Source organism: Dermochelys coriacea, chromosome 21 (assembly GCF_009764565.3).
Source record: "Dermochelys coriacea isolate rDerCor1 chromosome 21, rDerCor1.pri.v4, whole genome shotgun sequence".
Taxonomy (NCBI): domain Eukaryota; kingdom Metazoa; phylum Chordata; order Testudines; family Dermochelyidae; genus Dermochelys; species Dermochelys coriacea.
Genome location: NC_050088.1, coordinates 10,651,561 through 10,671,175, shown reverse-complemented (window position 1 = coordinate 10,671,175; position 19,615 = coordinate 10,651,561). Strand labels below are relative to the sequence as shown.

Below are 19,615 nucleotides of genomic sequence, written 5' to 3'. Positions count from 1 at the left end.
CAGGTACGGATGTTCCCATACCTCGATGACTGGCTTATCAAGGGCCGCTCCAGGGTTCAAGTGGGGGCACAAGTCAATTTCATAAGAAAGACGTTAGACGAACTGGGCCTTATCCTGAACATGGGGAAATCAATGCTCTTCCCTATTCAGTGAATAGAGTTCATGAGGTGGTGCTGGACTCAACACATGCCAGGGCACACCTCCCACAAGCAAGGTTTCGGGCCCTGGGGGACATCATTCAAAGTCTCAAACAGTTTCCAACCACCACAGCAAGGAATTGCCTAAAACTTCTAGGACACATGGCCTCTTGTACTTATGTGATACAACACGCTAGGATCAGACGCCAGCCTCTCCAGTAGAGGAACTGTTATATTGGGGAGCATTTATTTCATTCACTGTTTCCGGTCAAATGGCTAAACTATGGGCTTGGCAGGTGGGTAAAGGAAATAATTTTTGGGCTACTTTGTGTATAATTTTCAGTCCGTACAGATGTTCCACTAATGATGTCAGAAAGTTTTAAGTCCAAACTTTGCAGTTCCCTTTCGAATCGGGAAGGGGAAAAAAGCCTTAAAAAAATTACATGTTAATCATTCTGGCCTTTCCTGAATTGACATGTCCTCTAATGCTGGGGTAGAACTTGAGGAGTTGCCAGAGATTAACAGCAGATGGCACCACTTCACTACTTGCCAGACTTTTTTGCAGAAAGCTGCTGACTGTGTTGGTATAACCAAGAGAGAAGAATTCTCTGTAGAAGTAGTAGGTTCTAGTCTAATTTCTTGTGCCTTTTTAGTGTCCTAATTGATGTTTCATAAGGGATTTAAACATGAGTAGGATATGGGGCTGTTGATTGTTGATACGTTCATATATGAATTAAGATGGCTAAGAAAAAGGAATATTGGGAGCAGAAAAGGGGCTAGTGAATCCTCTTAGTCTCGCTTGGTAAAGTAAAAGTAGCTAAATCCTGTCAAACTAAGCATGGTGGCCAAATGAGAAGAGAGGTGCTGTGAGTTGGGCTGTTTGAGAAGCACTGGTAGCCATGCTAAACTGTAAAAGAACCTGCTGTCCTCTTTTTCCCCAATCAGCCACTGGCAGCATGTTGCAAGCAGCTGGGCTGCTTGCAGATTAACTTTATCTGGAGGAAAACCAGCAACTGACTAGAGAGACAAGGTGGATGAGGCAATATCTTTTATTGGACCAACTTCTGTTGGTGAGAGAGACAAGCTTTCAAATCACACACAGCTCTTCTTCAGATCTGGGAAAGGTACTCTGACCATCACAGCTAAATGCAAGATTGAATAGATGGTTCAACATAAGTGGTTAGCACATATTCTAAGGCGGGGTGCCCAACAGACAGCTCACGGGCCGTACTTTACCCACCAGAGCATTTCATAACGCCCGCAGCTTGCTTCAACGCAATATACTGGAGGCTGATTCATTAGTGTTTTGTCATCATGCTTACATCATTTTAGTTTACACCAGTGTGTAAATAAACAATATTGTACACAGAAACCACCTATCTAAATACATATGAAACAAGCTGAACTTAAAATAGAAATCAGGACAGGTGACTTTTAATCTTATTAAAATATGTAGAATTTGTTTGGCCCAGACAAGGTTGTGCTTAGGTTTTTGTGGCTGTCCTGTGTAATAATTTGGGCACCGCTCTTCTAAGGGACCATTCAAGGTAGAGTGGCCAGTTAACACCTCTGCGGTCAAAGGACAAAAAGAGGTCATTAGTGGGTTATAGGTTGTTGTAATAAGCCATAAATTCAGTGTCTTTGTTTAGTCTCTGTATACACCCCTGAACACACTTAAAATCGTCTTCATCAAACAAAGATGCTCCACCATTTTGGTCCTTATTGGGTGCCTATCGCAACATGCAGTATACCTCATGCAGTTAACTAAATGCCCCAATAGCAACTATGTGGGTGAAACCGGACAATCACTACACGCGCGAAAGAACTGACGCAGGAAAATAAGAGATGAGAAACTCCCTATCTCTGGGTGAAAACTTTTTACAAAGTGATCACTCTATATCTGACCTCTCAGTCCTCATCCTCAAAGAAAACCTGCACAACACTTTCAAATGTTGACCCTTGGAGCTTAAATTCATAGCTCTGCTAGACACTAAAATCATGAACTGAACAGACACACTAGATTTATGGCTTATTATAACAATCTGTAACCCATTAATGTAAAAATCAGGAAATTCATTTACATAACTCAGCCACATTGCTCACATACAGATGTAAGCGAAGCTGGTGTCAATGAGCATATTCTGCAGCCGAAAAGGGAAGGACTGGGAGTAGTCTCATGGGTTCTTTCAGTCTGCCACTCTCTTGCTCTGTGGCTTTGGGCAAGTCTCACTTTCTTGGTGCTTTCAGTCTGTAGGAAATTAGACTGGGCCTTTATGTTGTGAGGTCAATAATTACTTTTTTTTTTGGTTTATTGCTTGGCTACTGTCCTGAGTAGCATACTGTTGCTTACTTGGCAGTACACTTGCCTGCTTCTCAGAGGTGTTAGGCTTACCTGATGTTTGTAAAATGCTATAAAAATGTATGGTTGAAAAATGCTATGCAAGTTAAAAATACTATTATTGTATTACAGGGGCAGGAGTGGTCTCCCTCTTCTCCGTAAGCTACATCTAATATTGACCGAAATGACCTTCCCTTTTCACAGATGTCATCTGGGTGATCCTCAGCGTGGAGGTTGGAGGACTTTTAGGAGTAACGCAGCAGCTGTCATCCTTCGAAACGGAATTCAACACACAACCACATCGCAAGGTAGAAGGAAACTTTAACCCCTTCGCCTCTCCGCAGAAGAACAGGCAACCAGATGAAAACAACCTAAAAGACCCTGGGGGTTCTGAGCTAGGCACAATCGGCAAAAACACGTGGGGGCCTGCTCCTGACCAAATTGAGCAAGATCAGAATGGACTGTCACAAAACTCTGTAAATCTCTCCCCCAGCAGTCACTCGAACAACTTGTCGGTAGTGACGTACAGTAAGGTAGGTGCCCTGGGAGAACAGGAGAATGGGTAGGTGACAAGACCATGGTGCATATTGTGATAGTACTTCTTCGTTACAAACTGTGAAGCCCTCCCTTCCGCCTCCGCCTGACCTGCTAAGGAAGGGTTTGAATATAAGACCGTCTAACTCTGCCAGCTCCTCACCTTATATTAAACAAAAGAAAGTAAAACACCCTTTTCCTCCGATAGATTCTACTAGGTCCACATTTTAAAAATCCTTCTTGATGTTAACTTACTCTTGGCTGGGTGCTGTAACTGATAGTGGTTGGTGCCCTCTCCAACCTCCAATATGTTTAAGAAAAAAAGTCACAATATCTTCAGACTCAAATATAGGCGATTTTTAAAAAAAAAAAAAAAATACCTACACATCTTGGGATTCGTCCAAAGAATTTTTTTGCTGTAACAAATGGGCAGGGGGATGCCTAGTTCAATATTTTGGTCTCAGGAGCCACTGTTCAGGAATAGTCAGTCCTAGGACCATTCCTGTTTGTGATCTTTTTTTGTCTCTATAATGTTTTAAAATCTCCTTAAGCTTGCTTGATGGATGCTATACAAATAAGTTTGAGTGATATTTTAACTTTTTTTTAGATGCTTGTGTGTACAAATGCGTGAAAAATGAATTGCAGGATTATTTACGCTTCAGAATCCTATTATTGCAAGAGGCATGTCTAGGTGTGTATTGTCCTGTGTCCAGAATAGTTGATTTTAAAATCCTTTAAACATGCTTAACTGTACTTTACACAGGCTATGTAGGACAAGAACACTCAGTTGCTGTTTGCTTTAATAAAGTCCTAATGTTGGGAACTACAGTGCTGTAGATGAACTGGTTAAACTGCTTGTAATGTACAAATGGATCGATTCTATAGTACCCCACTTTGTACTGAGGTTACATATTTGTTCTAACTTTTACTTACAGCAGGTACCAAAATAGGAGATGCAACTGTACAGCAAACTATCAATTTCCCTCTTCATATTATACACCTCAAACCAACAGTTGTATGAGACTTATTGGGTCCTGCTTCAAGATGGAACTCAACAACCTTTTGAAGTTGGAGCTTGATTGCTCAGGGAATTGGTAGTGATTATAAAGCTTTTCATCTCTAGATTGCCAAATCAAATCCAGCCTCGATCAGTAGTGACTGAAAGCTCTTACCGTCTGATGATTGCTTACTCTGTTTTGGTCCAGGCCCTGGTGGACAGTGGCCTTATCACAAATCACTGCTCAGTCCCTATGGAGATGCCAAGAACTAATGTACCTGTCGACTGATCTCTGATTATTCCCATAAGTGATCCCTTTGTAAAAGGCTGAGGCACATTGGTGGGATAATGTGGGGGAAGTTGCCCTGTTGTTGTTTGTGTGATGTATATGTTCTGTATCTAGAGGGCAACATTTCCAGAATTGATAAATGGACATCTTTCAGGAGTGTTTTAAGTACATGCAAAGAACTGAAATAAAAACTCATTAATTCAGCTGAGATACTGGACTAATCTACCAGTTTTTCACAGCTACAGATGGAATCAAGTCTAGTTTACGTCACACATGACAACGTGGTTGTCCTAGTCTTAGGATATGTCCACACTTGCAACTGAAGGTGGGCATAGCTATGCTAGCTTTAATCTAGCTACAATGGGTAACAGTAGCAGAGTACATGTGGTGTCATGGGCTTAGGCATGGGTTAGCAGCCGGAGTACAAGTCCTGTAGAGTCCCTGGGTATGTATTCTGGTTGGTTGTCTGTGCCACCACATGTACGTTGTTGTTACCCATGCTAGCTAGTTTAAAGCTAGGTAGGCACACCTGTGACCAATCACACTTTCACTTGCAGTGTAGACAGACCCTTGGGAATAAATTTTCAGCTGAACTTGGGCATTTTGTGCCTGCACACTTTGGTTGCAGAGTTTGGTTATTACATATGTCTACTTGATTGGCACCTGCAGTTGGGTAGGCATGTAACTACTAAAATTTGCACCTGCTGTAAAGTACAGGTGCAAAAAATCTGGGGGTGGGGTTTTTGGTGGAAACAAATTGTGCTGTGAAAAGGGAGGCGGGGCAATTAAAATATGTCCGTTAGTTTCTGCTATGCATCTGCCCACAAGTCAAAACAACCGTATCTTTTGATACAGTATAGCACAACTGAGTTGCTACTCGTTAAGAAGCCCAGACTAGAACAGTGTAGATGTTTTAAGATTTAAATTAGTGTATCGATGAGCTGTGTTGGAAACCCAACTGAAAACTAGGTATGTTGGGATAAATGTGGTGTAGCTATTTAAGGAGAATCTCTTTCCCATATTGCCTAACTGTCTGGAAGGCAGTGACAGCTAGCATGGTGGTACAGAGATAAAAACAGACAGGAGCTACACCTTGGATGAGCAAAGCTAAAGGAAGAAGGAGCTAATTCCATGGGCAGGGGTTACCGTCATCTCAATTGTCTGGGCTAATTTGTCACTGCTATCCAGAGATTTGGATCATGATCTGTTTTGATATGACTCAGTCTAATCTAGTCACAGGAGGCAGGTGTAGGGTGGTCAGCCGACCTTCTAGGGATTCCTTCTTCTGACTGACTGGAGTTTACTTATCCATTGCTTCTAACTTGTTGTGATACCCATCACAAAAGATCCCTCATCTGCTTTCAGCCAAAAGGTAACACCTAATAATAGTTCAGTGGGCTAGTCAACAATCGCTGCTTCTTTTCCCAAAATGGAAAAAGATCACAGCCCTACTAATCTGGTCTTGTCTTGCAGTGCTTGTGCACAAAGCTGAGAGTTTTGTTTCAGGCTGCCAAGAGATTTCGTCTTTTGACAGAAGCTGAAATGGACTGGGCCGTAATATTACTTAATTTGATTACTTCCTGCTTAGAATACAGGGCCCTTGAAGAGTTTCTCTGCTCTTGATCGTGTGCTTTTCTTTCCTTGGTAAACTGGTATCTAAACACTACCTCGACACTTTAAAAGGTAACTTTCCAGCAGGAAACTGTCAGTTGCAGGAACCTCTTTGCCAGTCTATGCTTGTGTGTCAGTGTATTTGGTACCTTTTCTAAAGGAAGCAAAAATGACAGCCTGTTTTGTGTTGAAAGGGCTGACGAAGCTGGTGGGAAGCTCCTGGCAGAGTCTTTTGCCTGTTGACAGCGTTTTTGGAATGCAGGTGGAGTATTTTTTTGTCACATCCAGAATTTATTATTGGGTTGGCAGAACAAACTAAGATTGCTTCATACACTTTACCTTGTGAAAGCTGGATGGATGTGTGATCTGTCACCATCAGGAATTGAACACCTACACTGCATGGTTTTTGCAGGGGAGGGACACTACGTTCACAATCAAAAGCTCTGTGAGACTCTGGGATGTGCCAAGTGAGAAGCAGTAGGAGAGAATGACCAATCCTTTTGCATCTCATATCCTTGAAGTTCCCACCTCTGTTTGAGAACTTCTCATGGTAGCCAAGCAGGTATATGCTGACCTGCTTTGCTTGAAGTCATAAATCTGGCTTGTTACTTTTGTTTGAAATACACTGGGCTGATTGTCAGCTCAATAGTAACCTGCCTATCCCAAGTGAATGGTTTGATCAAATATTAGTGGAAGGTACAAACTAGTTTTAATCTCTTGGCTTCAGAACTCCTGCAAGCATGTTCATGCCAAATATTCACTCCTGTTTTTGCAAGGCTGATCGTTCCTTACCCAGACAAATGTCCTAGCTCCAGTTCTCGCTGCCAGAAGGATTCCAGTTTTCCAAAAGCAGTCTTCAGAAATCAGATCTATAAAACATTAAGCTGAACTCTTCTTCTCTGTTTCCTTTTCTGTTCTGCTGTTCCAGTTTGGACTAAACTGGTGTAAGATCCGGTTGAAGATCTGAAACTCCAGCTGGGGAGCAGCTGCCATATCAATTTGTGGCCCTAAATAGGGTAATTGTGGAAATAAAACATATAACAAAACTTTTGTGACTGATTTTGATGCAAAGCACCCCAAATCTGTGAAAGAAGTTATTACAGCTCCATTGTCTGTTGGTTAAGAGGAGATCTTGCTGGTGCTTTTGGAATGGGGGTGGAGGGTTTGGTGTGTGTGGATTCATTCACTTACTGAGGTTCCTTATGCCCTGCGCTTTTATCTAGGGCTTAGTAAAATAGGCAACTGGTTTCCTCCAAAGCCAGGGCTGTTCTGAAGACCAACCAATGCCCATAGCTGTTAGACTAAGCACTTTGCCATGAAAAGCTGCCTTACCTCTTCTGCCCTATGGAGAAAGGAGCTCAGAACTGAGTTTCCATTTTCAGAAATCATCAGGAAACATCTCCGTTCATCCAGTGTCCTTGGGTTCACATGAGCACAGTTCCACTCTGGTGAATGGTTTCTGTAGACAGTGTGTCAAGTAAAGCAGAAGCTTTAACACCACGAGTTTCTGGATCCACATTTAAAATTTGCTTAGATCCAGTGCTGTCACCCTCTTCTTGAAAGCTGAAAACCTTTCTTTAAAAAGGGTTTTTCCATGGAGAGGAATAACATGTAAGAGATTCACCCTGCACTTGGGTGTCTGTTTAAAGGGAGGTGGAGGGCTCCATAGGGAAATTTCAGAAGTATTAAACCACCTCACCAGCACATGGTGTGCATGTACCTGATGGCGGTCACTCTCCCTCACCATCTGGTTGTTCCTTTCCTTTGGGGGGGTTGGACTATGTTCTGCGTGTCTGAGTAGTTTTGTGGGGAAAGGGGGAAACTACATGGATACTTTAAAATTGCTAGATTCTTGTGCTCTCATGTTCTCATGTGGCGGTGACTTAACATCGTAGAACAAAATGGGAGAGCTGTGCTCAAATGGATTGAGCATGAGGTTAGAGGGCAGGAGACCAGAGTTTTATTCCCAGGTCTGCCACAGACTTGCTATGTCATCTGTTGAGTCCCTTAATGAGCTTGTGGCTCAGTTTTTCTCCACTCATAAAATGGAGTGAATTCATTGCCATGTTTAATTAAGTACTTTGAAATCAACAGAGGAAGGGATGGGTAAGGTAATTAGGGTTTGGATAACATTTTCAAAAGCACCCAAGTCCCCATTTTAAAATTCATGCAGGCACTTAAGAACCTAAGTTTAGTTTAAAGTCAATGTCAGATTGTCACTGAGGCTTTCTCTACAATAGGAAATTTTGTGGATGATTCCAGCCAGTTCAGTAGTAGCAGTGAAAGTATCTCTTTAGCCAAAGCTCTGCCAGGTTCCAGATTATAACAGATTGTGATTAAACCTGCTGGTGTAAAAAGTGTCAAACTGCTAGAGTCTTGTCTGTGGTAAGACTCCCTTTAGTGCAGCTGAACAAGTGTAAATTGTCTTCTAAAATTCCCTAGTGTAGATAAGGCCTTAGTGACCACTTGACATGCCATCTGCCACTGAGGCAGGCAAGCATGTCGAAATTTCACACACAAAGCATTTGGAATGCTGTTTTGTGTGGCAGTGCAGGCCATGGAGTGTGTGGGTGCATAATCTTTGGAGAACCAGAATCATGTGTAAGGAGACTCTCTCTCTAAAAATGTCAGTAGAATTTAATAAAATGTCAACATGATTTATTAAACACTAAATAGAGGCACTTTGTACTACTACTGCAGTATATTTCTCTCTACCCCCACCCCCATAATTTGATCAGCTCCTCCCTAAGCTTGATGCTCCAGTTTGGTGGTAACGGGGCCATCCCTATGAGTTCCAGATGGGTACCTTGGTTCTTGGACTCTCCAAGGCTGAAATTGCACAGGCAGCTTACTTGGCACAAGCGTTATGGTGGGGAAGGAATAGCACCTTGTTTATCTCTCGTATCTCCTATATCGGAGGTTCTCAAACTTCATTGCACCACGACCCCCTTCTGACAATAAAAATTACTACATGACCCCAGGAGTGGGGACCAAAGGCTGCGCCCTCTCAAGCTCTGGGCTGTGCGGCTTGGGCTTCGGCCCTGGACCCCAGCAAGTCTAAGCCAGCCCTGGTGACCCTATTAAAATAGGGTTGCGACCCACGGTGGGATCCCGACCCACAGTTTGAGAACCGCTGTCCTAGATTCTTGAGTCTTCCCCTTTGGAGAGAGGGTATATTCTCATTGTTCACAAACTTTGAGCCCGGATTAGATATTTATTCTCCAAACTGGGTTAGTTGACAACCATTATAGTTGAACTGATGTAGATCAAGTGTGGAGAAGCCACAGGCTCAGCATTGCTATTAGCCACCCTCCTGGGACAATCACGCTGCTGCTTATTAATGTCTATAGGTTAAACAGTTTTAACCCCTCCTCTGTGGACCCAGGAGTTGGCTTGTCTAGCTGTTAAAAGACTGATGTAGATGCAATTAACTGGTTTAGTTAAATCAGCTTGGAGGATTGCTGCACTGTAGGAAGATTCTTTCCCAGGGGTCGTAGCTGTTGCATCATATTTGCATAGCATGCGTGGAACAAAAATAAAACTAAACACTCTGTTCTTCTGTTTGTATTCAGTTTACGTAAATGAATCAAAAGAACTCAGGATAGTTTGGAGAAGCACTGACCAGGAACGGCCCAGGAAGTGTTGAGGAAGAGAGAGGGACTTGTAGTGTTATCTGATGCTGCCATCAGTGTACACTGGGAGACTTTTGTGTTGCTTTGCAGCCGTGCATCAAAAAGCTTGTCTTTTTTTTTTTTAAACTCAAGTGTACCTTCTATTGATCTAAATTCAGCCACAAAGGTGAAATAAAGATAGTTGTGCGAAAGTTTGTCTTGTGATGGTTTATAAAATATTAATTCCCTGAGATGAGAGGGATTTTGATTTAACTTTAAAAATGCCTGCTTTTACACTTATCATACTGTTCTGAGTAATCACTGTACCCTTTCCTTCTTCACAACCCCTATTTTAGTTTCACAGGTGGTATGTATTTAGGGTCCCAGCTGGGCTCATTTGACCTCATAACTCTCAAAGGTGACTGCCCTAGTTTAGGTGCATGGATCAAAATGCAGACTTTTGTGGGTGCTGAGCATTGCTCAGTGGGGCTAGGTTTCCAAAAGTGCTGACCTCCAATTTAGGTCCCTAAATAAAGTGGTCAGATATTCAGTATGGGAGCTGCATTTTGTTTTAAATCTGGCCCTTAGATTTCATTATTCACTTCATTTACCTAAATATCTGGACAAAGGTATTTCAGCGCTGAGTTACTAACTTTTACCTCTTGGGGGAGACAGGAAAAAGAACTGAAAACTAAATTTGCAAAGCAGAACGTGAGCTTGTCACATTTTGTTTTGAAGATGTGTCCCATTTTGCAAACAAGAGTCAAAAGTCTCTTCAGCTGAAGTGTTTCAAAATTTTTTTGCAAATGTACAGGAAATATCGGATTTCTTTTTGCGTGTTTCTGGTGGGAAAATTGTCTATTTGTGAAAGTGTAGTGGAAAACAAAATGAGTAGCAAAATGAACGCTCACTAACTGAAAATATTCACACCATGTTTCTCAAAATCATGGCTTTCACACAGCTGTTACCTTTTAGTTTAAACCAATTACTTACAACATTTTTTGGTGCTGCGACTCTTTTGAATCACTGCTATTTATTTGTTTTATACTAGTTTCTAGCGTTCCCAGTAGAGATCAAGGCACGATTACACTATATTCTTGTGAAAACACATACAGTCCCTGCCCCAAAGAGCTTACCATCTGAACAGATTAGCTAAAGGGTAGAAGAAAGGCAACAGATGGAGAATTGAGGCACAGAATGCTTGAGTGGTCTAGAGATCATGGCAAAGGAGTGTGGCAGAGCCAGGGATTTGACTTGGATCTAAGTCCTGGTGTATTATCCTTTCTCCCTACTCAAACACTGGTTGACTTAATGAAAAAATCAAAGCCTTTCTATGCGTCCACAGGTTGACTTTTAAATATCGTCTGCATCAAATTTAGTAGTTCCTTTTGCTGGAAACATTGACATGAAATAATATAAAAGATGCAAAAGACCTATTAAGTCAGGTCATTCCCTGCAGATGTGGGATACATTCCTTATCGGGGTTTATATCCGATATTAAGCCAGTACTTCGCTTGATCTTAGCCAAAAGGGCAAGATGCAACAGTGGGAAGTAGTGAATAAACTGCTGGGGGAGCGGGGGGAGTTTTCTTCTTTGAATCGTTAATAGCAATAGGTGAGTTCATATATAAAAGTACCCTTCACAGGTAAGTATGAGCTATAGTGAAGGGCCGTGTGTACGCTCGGGGTTCTGTTATGGTAATCATAAGAGCAAAGATTGTTAATTCTTCTGGTCAAATTTGCAGTTGCAAGAGAAACCCATTTGAAAACTGTTCTGGAACTGTTAATCATAGAATATCAGGGTTCAAAGGGACCTCAGGAGATCTAGTCCAACCCCCTGCTCAAAGCAGGACCAATCCCCAATTTTTGCCCCAGATCCCTAAATGGCCCCCTCAAGATTGAACTCACAACCCTGGGTTTAGCAATGACTGAGTCATTTCACAGATGTCAGAGTAGCAGCCGTGTTAGTCTGTATTCGCAAAAAGAAAAGGAGTACTTGTGGCACCTTAGAGACTAACAAATTTATTAGAGCATAAGCTTTCGTGAGCTACAGCTCACTTCATCGGATGCATCCGATGAAGTGAGCTGTAGCTCACGAAAGCTTATGCTCTAATAAATTTGTTAGTCTCTAAGGTGCCACAAGTACTCCTTTTCATTTCACAGATGTGAATACATTTTATCATAGGGTTAAAGTGCTACAAAAGTAGGGTGGTTTTCTCACACTCTAAAGTGAACTGAAATCTAGTTTTGATTGAGACCCCAAATCATTAATAGAATTGTGTACATTTAAATTAGACACAGCTGAAAGTAAGATTTGACCTCTTTTCTTTACATACTTGCGAAGATCCAAGGACAGAGTTCTTTCTCTTGCAACTGTTTATATATTTACTAATCTCTTTAGGGACTGTGTGCTTACCAGGGGATGTGCTATTAGGCTGTATCTATTTCTGACTACTATTATCTCAAGGTATCACAGGAAGCTGTGCTTTACTTACACTACTTTAGGTGTTAATATTGCCATTTGGTGCAGACAACACTGAGATTTTGGCAGCTGAAAGCTTTTCAGTTCAGTTTTTGAATGCATCTTTATCAAATGAGCTGCAGCAGTCTGCTCCTACCTTATAGCACAAGTGGCCTTGTTTGCCAGCACACAAAGAAGATGTTGGTTGCAGGGCTCATTTGAAAATCTGGCCCTTACAGACTAATCTGAAGTTGAGATACTGCTCTTCCCTAATGTTTCACTAACCATTCTTCTCCGATAGATGCTGGAGTCAGCAATAGTTTTGAGTCACTGGAAGATGCTTTGCTTTATGGGTGTCACGTGGTGTTCCCTGACACTGCATAACCCAGGGAATTACTCTTGCCTGGTTAACTGTGGTTAAACTCCTATCAGCACTTGATCATTAAAAACTAACTACAACGCAAAAAGTAAGATACAATAGGGCTTTTGACTTCAGGTGTTTACAGCTTGACACAGCCCATCCTACCAGACTTATGCCAATATAATCAGGGCTTTTTGGTATGAGTCATATAAAAACATCTCAGTGCTTCACAGCCAATTCCAGTACTTATGGGTCACAGAGCAAGCTGGTTATGGAGTTACAGCAAAATTCTTATTGTTGGAGACAATATTTCTTTTGCTGCTCTGGCCCATTGTTCTGCTTGAAATGAAGTGGTAAAGCAGTCTTACACCTTGCTTGAAAAGGCAGGCAATGGGGTTGGTGTTTAATTAGGTCACTGGCTGTCTTTTTACATCATCCACACAATGGGTAACAGCAGGCTGTATAAAGAATGCCAGAAGATCTACCTTCTGTCTCTGGGTAACTGAGCATAATGCATTTTTTCTTATTTTTCCTTGGTTTTGTTTCATGTTCCTTTAAATTAAAAAAAAAAAAAAAGGGGGGGGGAATTTAATTGGTGCAGCTATTTCAGTAAATTGTGCACCTCTGATTTATAGAGAAGTCTCAACACTGAGTCTTTTCATGTATGATAAAATGCATCAGTTGGTTAGAGCATGGGAAATTCAGAACTAGTGTCCCTGTTTAATTTCAGACCTCCTGCTGTTGCTGGTCTGGCACCTTAAATAACTTCATTTCAGGGTTCACGAGGAAAACGCAAGCTATTAAATGTTCTCCTTTTTTGGAGGCAGCTGGTTTCCATTGAAGAAAAATGTGTATTCTAGAAATGTCAAGTCTCATAGACTTGAGGGGATTAAAATTGTCAGAGAGGAAAAGCTTCCTGATAGCAGGTGGGAGGCAGTGGCAGTGGAGCGTGTTTATAGAGGGAGATAAAGGCCGTATATACATTGGGAATTTGCCCTGTTTTCAGCCACTGGCTTAGCTGTGCCACTGCAATTCCCTAGTATAGACTAGGGAAATGATGAATTGCACTGGGGCAGCTTTACCCTGGTTTCAAGCAGAGGGAAGCCACGTGGGCACAAATGGGGCTTACAGTGGCTTATCCTGTGTACGCTAGGGGTTTGGACTTGGCATTTTCACCAGTAACTGAAATCCCCAGTATAGAGAAGGCCAAAAAGTGTCCTTCAGCAGAAGAGCCTGCCGTCATGTTAACTGACTATTGTCAGGGCTAAATGACGGGGTGGAGGTGAGTGGCTGGAAGCATGTGTAATGATGCCCTGTGGGTTCATCTGTGGGGGCTGAATGCGAGACCATTGGATCTTAAAAGCAGGACCATTCGCTTAAAGACAGTAAGTAGCTGACTCAAACATCTATATCTGATCTAGCCGCTAGAGGGAGACAGGGGTGGAATGTTAGCATGGATTACACATTGATGTGGAGTAGGTGGTCAGTGGATGTGGAATGAAGAATGCAGGAGGTAAATAAATCCAAGCAGTGGGTTAGGGAGTAGAGGGTAGGTATGCTTTTTGCAAGCTGGTACTGATAAGCTGGTTTAGTCTGTCTATTGAAACTGATTTTGTCTCCAACTTTCTTTCAGGGTTTCCATGGTCCTTATCCCTTTGGACAGTCTTAAAAACAAACAAACAAAAAAACGGGTACCGTCAAGAGGAGAATTTAACAAAGAACTGACTCATGAGGGACAGAGTGGGGTTCTTATGGCTTATAGAAGACACGGCATGGATTCCCTTCTCTGCCGCCGTAACCTGGATAAAGAAGAAAACAAAAACCATAACTTAAGACTAGTGGTTTCCAGAGGAAAACAAAACAAAACTGAAGTATGCATGTGTGAATGCTGAATTTTAGGAGTGCTGTTCAATGCTACGAGAAAGAAAATACACCAACACCATGGGTTTTTTTTTAGAGGTCATTATCACAATTAATTAGGTAGCTGAAAAAGTTTAAAAAAATTAAAATGAAAGCCATCTTTTTAAAAGAAAAAAATTTTGCCTACAGAGCAGTTATAGTTTGAGCAAATGTTTAATTTTTTTGTTTGTTTCCTGTTCATAATTTTTTTAATAAGGGACAGAGTGCATTTTTATGGAACTGTCGTGTTCGCTTGCTACAGAACGGGAGCTCACTTAGCATATTCTGGGGCTCATGCAGTGACTTCTTTTTGTATCTATGTTGGATGTTTTTAATGTGCGATTGGGCCAGCACCCAGCTCTGTCAATTTCAGTGGTATCAGCCGTTTTTAGTTATCAACTTTTTAATCTTCCGTTTTGTCTGTGACCTTAGTGTTATCGGAAACCTCAGTCAAGACCAAACTGTTGTATTAGGATGGGAGGACTCTAGCATTGAGTTAACCTGGGAGGTTCATTTTTCTCTTGGAACTTGAAATATACATACACGTATTTCAGTAAGAAACAGACATACAAGAGTTCCAAAGCTGGTCCTAAATGATTGGTATTTTAAAATGCTGTTTTGTTTGTCAAATATTGGTGTCCAAAATGTGTATCTGTCTTGTGCCAAGAGGAAATTAACTTTCTGTAGCTGTAGTTCACCAAACAGTAATTATAAAGTTATACAAAAGCCATGTCCCTTTGGGTTTAAACCTCACGTCCCTACCCTTTTTATATAAGTAGAAGTTTAATTCCTCTCTCCTGTGATTAAAGTACTAGCTTAGGAGGCAGAGGCCAATTGTTTTTGAATGTAGAGCAAGAAGTTGAATCATCAGCTGGATTCCACAGTAGCGCCTTGTATTCTTTTGCCTTTTTACTGTCCTGTAGCTTCTTTGAGGCTCTAGCTTTCTGGATGGGTCTCATCAAGCCTCCTGTTCAGAAGAGGAAGAGCTTTTCTGGACATGAGGGTCACTTAGCTCTGAGCATCCTTGGAGGAATGATAGCCATGTGCAAATGAGACCATGCAGAGCAATTGTGGAGGGTGGTGGAATTCCGTTTCAGACTTTGAGGTATTGGGTCACTGTGAGCCAAGCAGCCCAGGTACTTGGGAAGAGAATGGGTTTTTTGGAGGGGAGACACTAATTCAGAAACTTGAACCAGGCCGTAACAGCCATCTGCCAAAGATTAAAATAATATGCAATGTCCCCCATCATCCTTCTCCAAAAACCCCCATCCCAAACTATCCATTCATGTTGGGAGCTGAGTGCGGGGTATGCCTGCTGGCGAGAGCAATGCAAGGCTTTAGGCTTGCCTAGTCTGCACCCAAGCCCCAGTGTTTGCTTGGTTGACTTAAGCAGGGTTTCATTTTCAGTGCAGTTTCCATGGGCCTTATTCTCCCAGGCATATGGGTAGCTTCTGTTGAGGCTGGTGGGCACTGTTGGTATCCTGCCAGGGAAGAATTAGACCCCTGGTGAGGCATTTGGATACTTGTAGTCTCGAGATCCCAGTGAACAGCTACCCTGGCATTGCTCCATTAGTGGGTGTTTGATATTTTAGTTGTCTATTAGACACTGGATTTCAAAGGACATGTTCCCTTTTAAGATTGAAAATTTCCCTTTCATCTCTCTCTAAACACACAGGTGGGGCTGGGGACAGGGTTGTAATGGATGGCCCCTTGGATGAAGAAGGTCGGGGAGTTTGGAGGAAGGTCCTGCCTGGCTTACACAGCTCTGGTTGGGGTGTTAACCTGAAGGCTTGTGGCGGGATGGCTGCTTGCTAGACTTGGAGAAGGGGGTGCAGATCCATCTTTGTGCTTTGAATGCAGTTTAGGAGGTGGAGACTGTATTTGGTTAGTTGTAGTCATAAGACCCTGTATATGTCTTGTAAAATCCCTCTTGCTGTGGGCAAGATATGTTGTTCACCAGTCACAAGGAAGCAAGTGTGTAAACAGTCATGGTGAAGTGTGGGCGAGGTTTGAACTGTCATGACAAGCATGTAAGGCATGAGCACGTGCACATCCAATACCCAGCATGTAGTATCCCCCCCTTGCCCCTCCCCCCCATGTGTGTCCCTTCTGGAAGTTTAGTCGAAGTGACATGGCTGCTCATTGGTCTCTTCACATCTGCTTCATCCGTTTGTTGTGTAGAGGAGGAGGAACAAGGAGTTCTGGGTTTCTGACTGCTGCTGCCATTGGGCCCAGAACTCTGCAAACCTTGTACCAGCAGGGGCCGCTGTGCGACCCTCAAAGCCAGCTCTCCTGACTCCTGTTTTCTCTTCTGCTGTTCCCAGGCACATAGGCTTCACCCAAGCAAACTGGCCATGTTTACACCCGCCTATCACTAAAGCAGAATGTATTTTGTTCCTTTTCCTAGAGAAAGCTAGAGTGCACCCCCCATTGTTTCTGTGCCTTCTCCGTCCATTCTGCACAGCTCTCAATGTTGTCGCCTTTCTTGAGTGTGTCTCAGTCTATCGTGCCCTTGTGATTGGGTTGTTCATGGAGTGAAGAAAGGCAGGGCCTGATTTGAGCTGCAGTTGCAATAAGTCAGCCTGTTAACGCTGGCATATTACAGCGGTTTCCTAGGAAATCGGTCTGGAGCATAAACACAACCCTTATCAGCGGGGAGGATCTCTCTATAAATAACTGCAAAAGGCTCATAACTGTTTCAGGGTGTTGGTTAGTGTGATAATGATGGGAAGATATTTAAATTGGTAATTAATCTGCCTCTTCTCTCCAGTGAAAACTGAGTCCCCTGATATTCAGCGATGCACCCAGGCCCCAAATTTAAGCTACTATTAAATTTGTAACGTTTTCAAAAGAGGATTTCAGGGAGGCTAAGCAAAGGTCTCTGCTAGTCATAGTTGGGGTTGAAATTGCACTGCTTTCCTAGGGACAACATTTTCAAGGTTTTTTTTTGGGGGGGGGGGGCTAAATTTAGGTACCTAAACCAAAAATAGCCAGATTTTTTTCAGAAGTGCTGAACACCCAAGTTTCTCATTGATCTCAGCAGGGAGGACCTCTGCAAACCAGACCTGAATTACATGCCTAATTTTAGGCACTCAAGTTTTAAAATGTGATCTAGGACTCGGCGCCTCAGCAAATGGTTACCTACCTGAGATTGCTGGGCAAGGGAAGAGGCCCAACAAAGTTTTCCCTATGCCTTGTTACCCAAGCCAGGCTGATGTCCCTGACTTTGGGAACAAAGGGGCTGGTACCCATTGGTCTGAGACAGGCTGTTGTTATGGAGGGGCTGCAGTTGGCTCTGGGCCCTGCCTTTCCCTGGCTGCTGCTGTTGTGGGGAGGAGGGTCTTGGAGTCCTGAGAGGGCAAGGCAAATGGAGATGTCTTCAAAAAAGGCAGTTTGAACTTCCAATACATATTTGTTTTTTAAATGGAACCTCGAGCGTGGTGTGAGCTGTTGAGTTTGGAAATGTCTGCTAACCCTTGTGTCTCACAGTGTGACTCAAGTCTGGGTTGCAAATGTATCCTGTCCCATGGCTGAGAGAGCCTGGATAAGCTTTCTGCCCCTCTGGCTGGAAATGTGCTTTGTACCTGGGAAGGGGTGTCTAGCCTGCTTTGGCATGGCAGAGAGTATCTGCTGCCCTATGTCTTGAGGGGTGTGTGTGTGTGTTTGTGGGGTGGGGGGGAAAGAATGCATCCTGAAACCTCCAGGGTTTGGGAGATGCCTGAGACCCCATAACTGGGGATGCAAGTGCAATCCCAGACCCCATGGGTATGAGCATAATTGGAGTCTGCAGAGCTAGGAAATACACACTGTCCCCTGTTTCTGTTGGTTTTTTTTTTTCTTGTGTGAGTGAGTGGTTGGTTCTGCAGCCTGTCTTTATTCCCTCTGGGGGGAGTGCATGTGTAGAACAGGGTGGTGTGTTGCCTCATTGAGTCTGGGAGAAGTCTGATGATAGCACATTGGGGATAATAAAAAAAAAAAAGGAAGCTTTTTCCTTTAATGTATAAATGAATATTTGTATGATTAAATTAACACAGAAAAATTACCTTCAGCTGTCTAGAGTTTTTTATTGAGGGCGCAAACGATTTCTAGTCTTTGTGACCTCTGCAATGTTTGTTAAATGCACCTCCTTTGCTTCCATCCCCAGGTCATTGCGGGTCCCGGGCAGACATCACAAGTGTGCTGTAAAACTCAACGGTACCTCTCCTTTTCCCATGAATAAATTTAAGGAGAAAATTTTAAAGGAAATAAATAAATTCAGGCTGCACTGGATGCATGAAATAAAACAAACTCCTTTTCCAGTCCAGATATACATGCCAACAAGAATAAACAGTGGAGGAGGGATCATTTAAAAAAACAGATAGCTTCACATAGGAGTTGACATGAAAAACAACCTGTTAGAAAGGAGCCCTGATCCTGCAATCTTTTTCATGCAGGTAGATCCCCGTTCAGGCTCCACATGGATACAGGGTGCCTATGTGGGACAGCTTACAGAATTTGGGCCACTAATTTTTTTTAGAGTGCTGAGGCAGATGTTATGGGGAGAGTACCTTGTCCTAAGGGCCATGAGAGCAAAAGCTCCAGGACACAGTGACTTCAGAGGCAAGGTTGGACTTGGGCCATCACTAGTCTCTGCCTGTGGCTTTAGGAAGTAGAGATCCTCCCCAAATTCTTATTGTAGATCAGGTTTTTGTTGTTGGATAAATGGAGACTGCAAAAGATGTCAAGACATGGCTAAGAAGATGGCAAAGTTATGGTGGGCGACCTATCTTGAAGTGCATGGAGACGCATATTCCAAAAGCCTATTGTAATATTGAACGCAAAACCTGCTGAAGGATGGATTGCTGAAGGCATGTTCTTAACCTCTCCAAGTACTGACACAGGCATGGTGTGACAGAGCTGCAATAGACACACACACCCCCCACGTCCCCATAGCTGGGGTCATCACAATTGATCTGTTAGGGCAACAAAATGGTTTGTGGCTAACAAGATGTTGCCACAAACAAGCAGGACCATGTAGGGGTGTCTCTGCGCTCCATGTTACAAAGGGTTGGTGGCCTTTTCCTGGCAAAGGTGATGTCTTCTGGTTACATCAGTCTTAAGCTGAAGCCTTAGAGTGATCTTCAAGGGTTAGCCCCAAGCAAATCATGCTTTGATGGCCCAGCACAGCTGACAGTCCTTTGCCAAACACTGTCAGTCCTCGCTTTTCTTTTCTAGTTATTTGCTTGAAATAATCTGTTTGTCTTTAGGGCTGCAACCTGTCAGGAGTTCATCAAGGCAAGACAATCAGATCATACCTTCATTAACGCACTGTCTTTGGAGCAGGACAAGTAACTCGAGCAATTGCTATAATGCAGATCATTTTAATGAAGCAGTATGC

At 42.8% G+C, this 19,615-nt stretch overlaps 1 protein-coding gene across 7 annotated transcripts in view; it reads left to right on the top strand.

Moving 5' to 3' along the window:
* The window catches only part of ILRUN (inflammation and lipid regulator with UBA-like and NBR1-like domains), a 53,281-nt gene extending 35,001 nt beyond the window's left edge, over window positions 1–18,280 (top strand). For 2 of the 7 annotated variants that reach the window (XM_038379613.2, XM_038379615.2), the window contains exons 4-5: window positions 2,680–3,008; window positions 13,973–18,280. In XM_038379613.2, the coding sequence (XP_038235541.1) occupies window positions 2,680–3,008; window positions 13,973–14,008 (365 nt within the window). In that variant the 3' untranslated portion in view covers window positions 14,009–18,280. Of the gene's footprint in view, window positions 1–2,679; window positions 3,701–3,944; window positions 4,504–9,478; window positions 9,725–13,972 lie in introns of those variants that run through there. The other 5 variants (XR_005289814.2, XR_006276437.1, XR_006276436.1 and 2 more) reach the window with 5 other exon arrangements.
* Window positions 18,281–19,615: the final 1,335 nt, after the last annotated feature.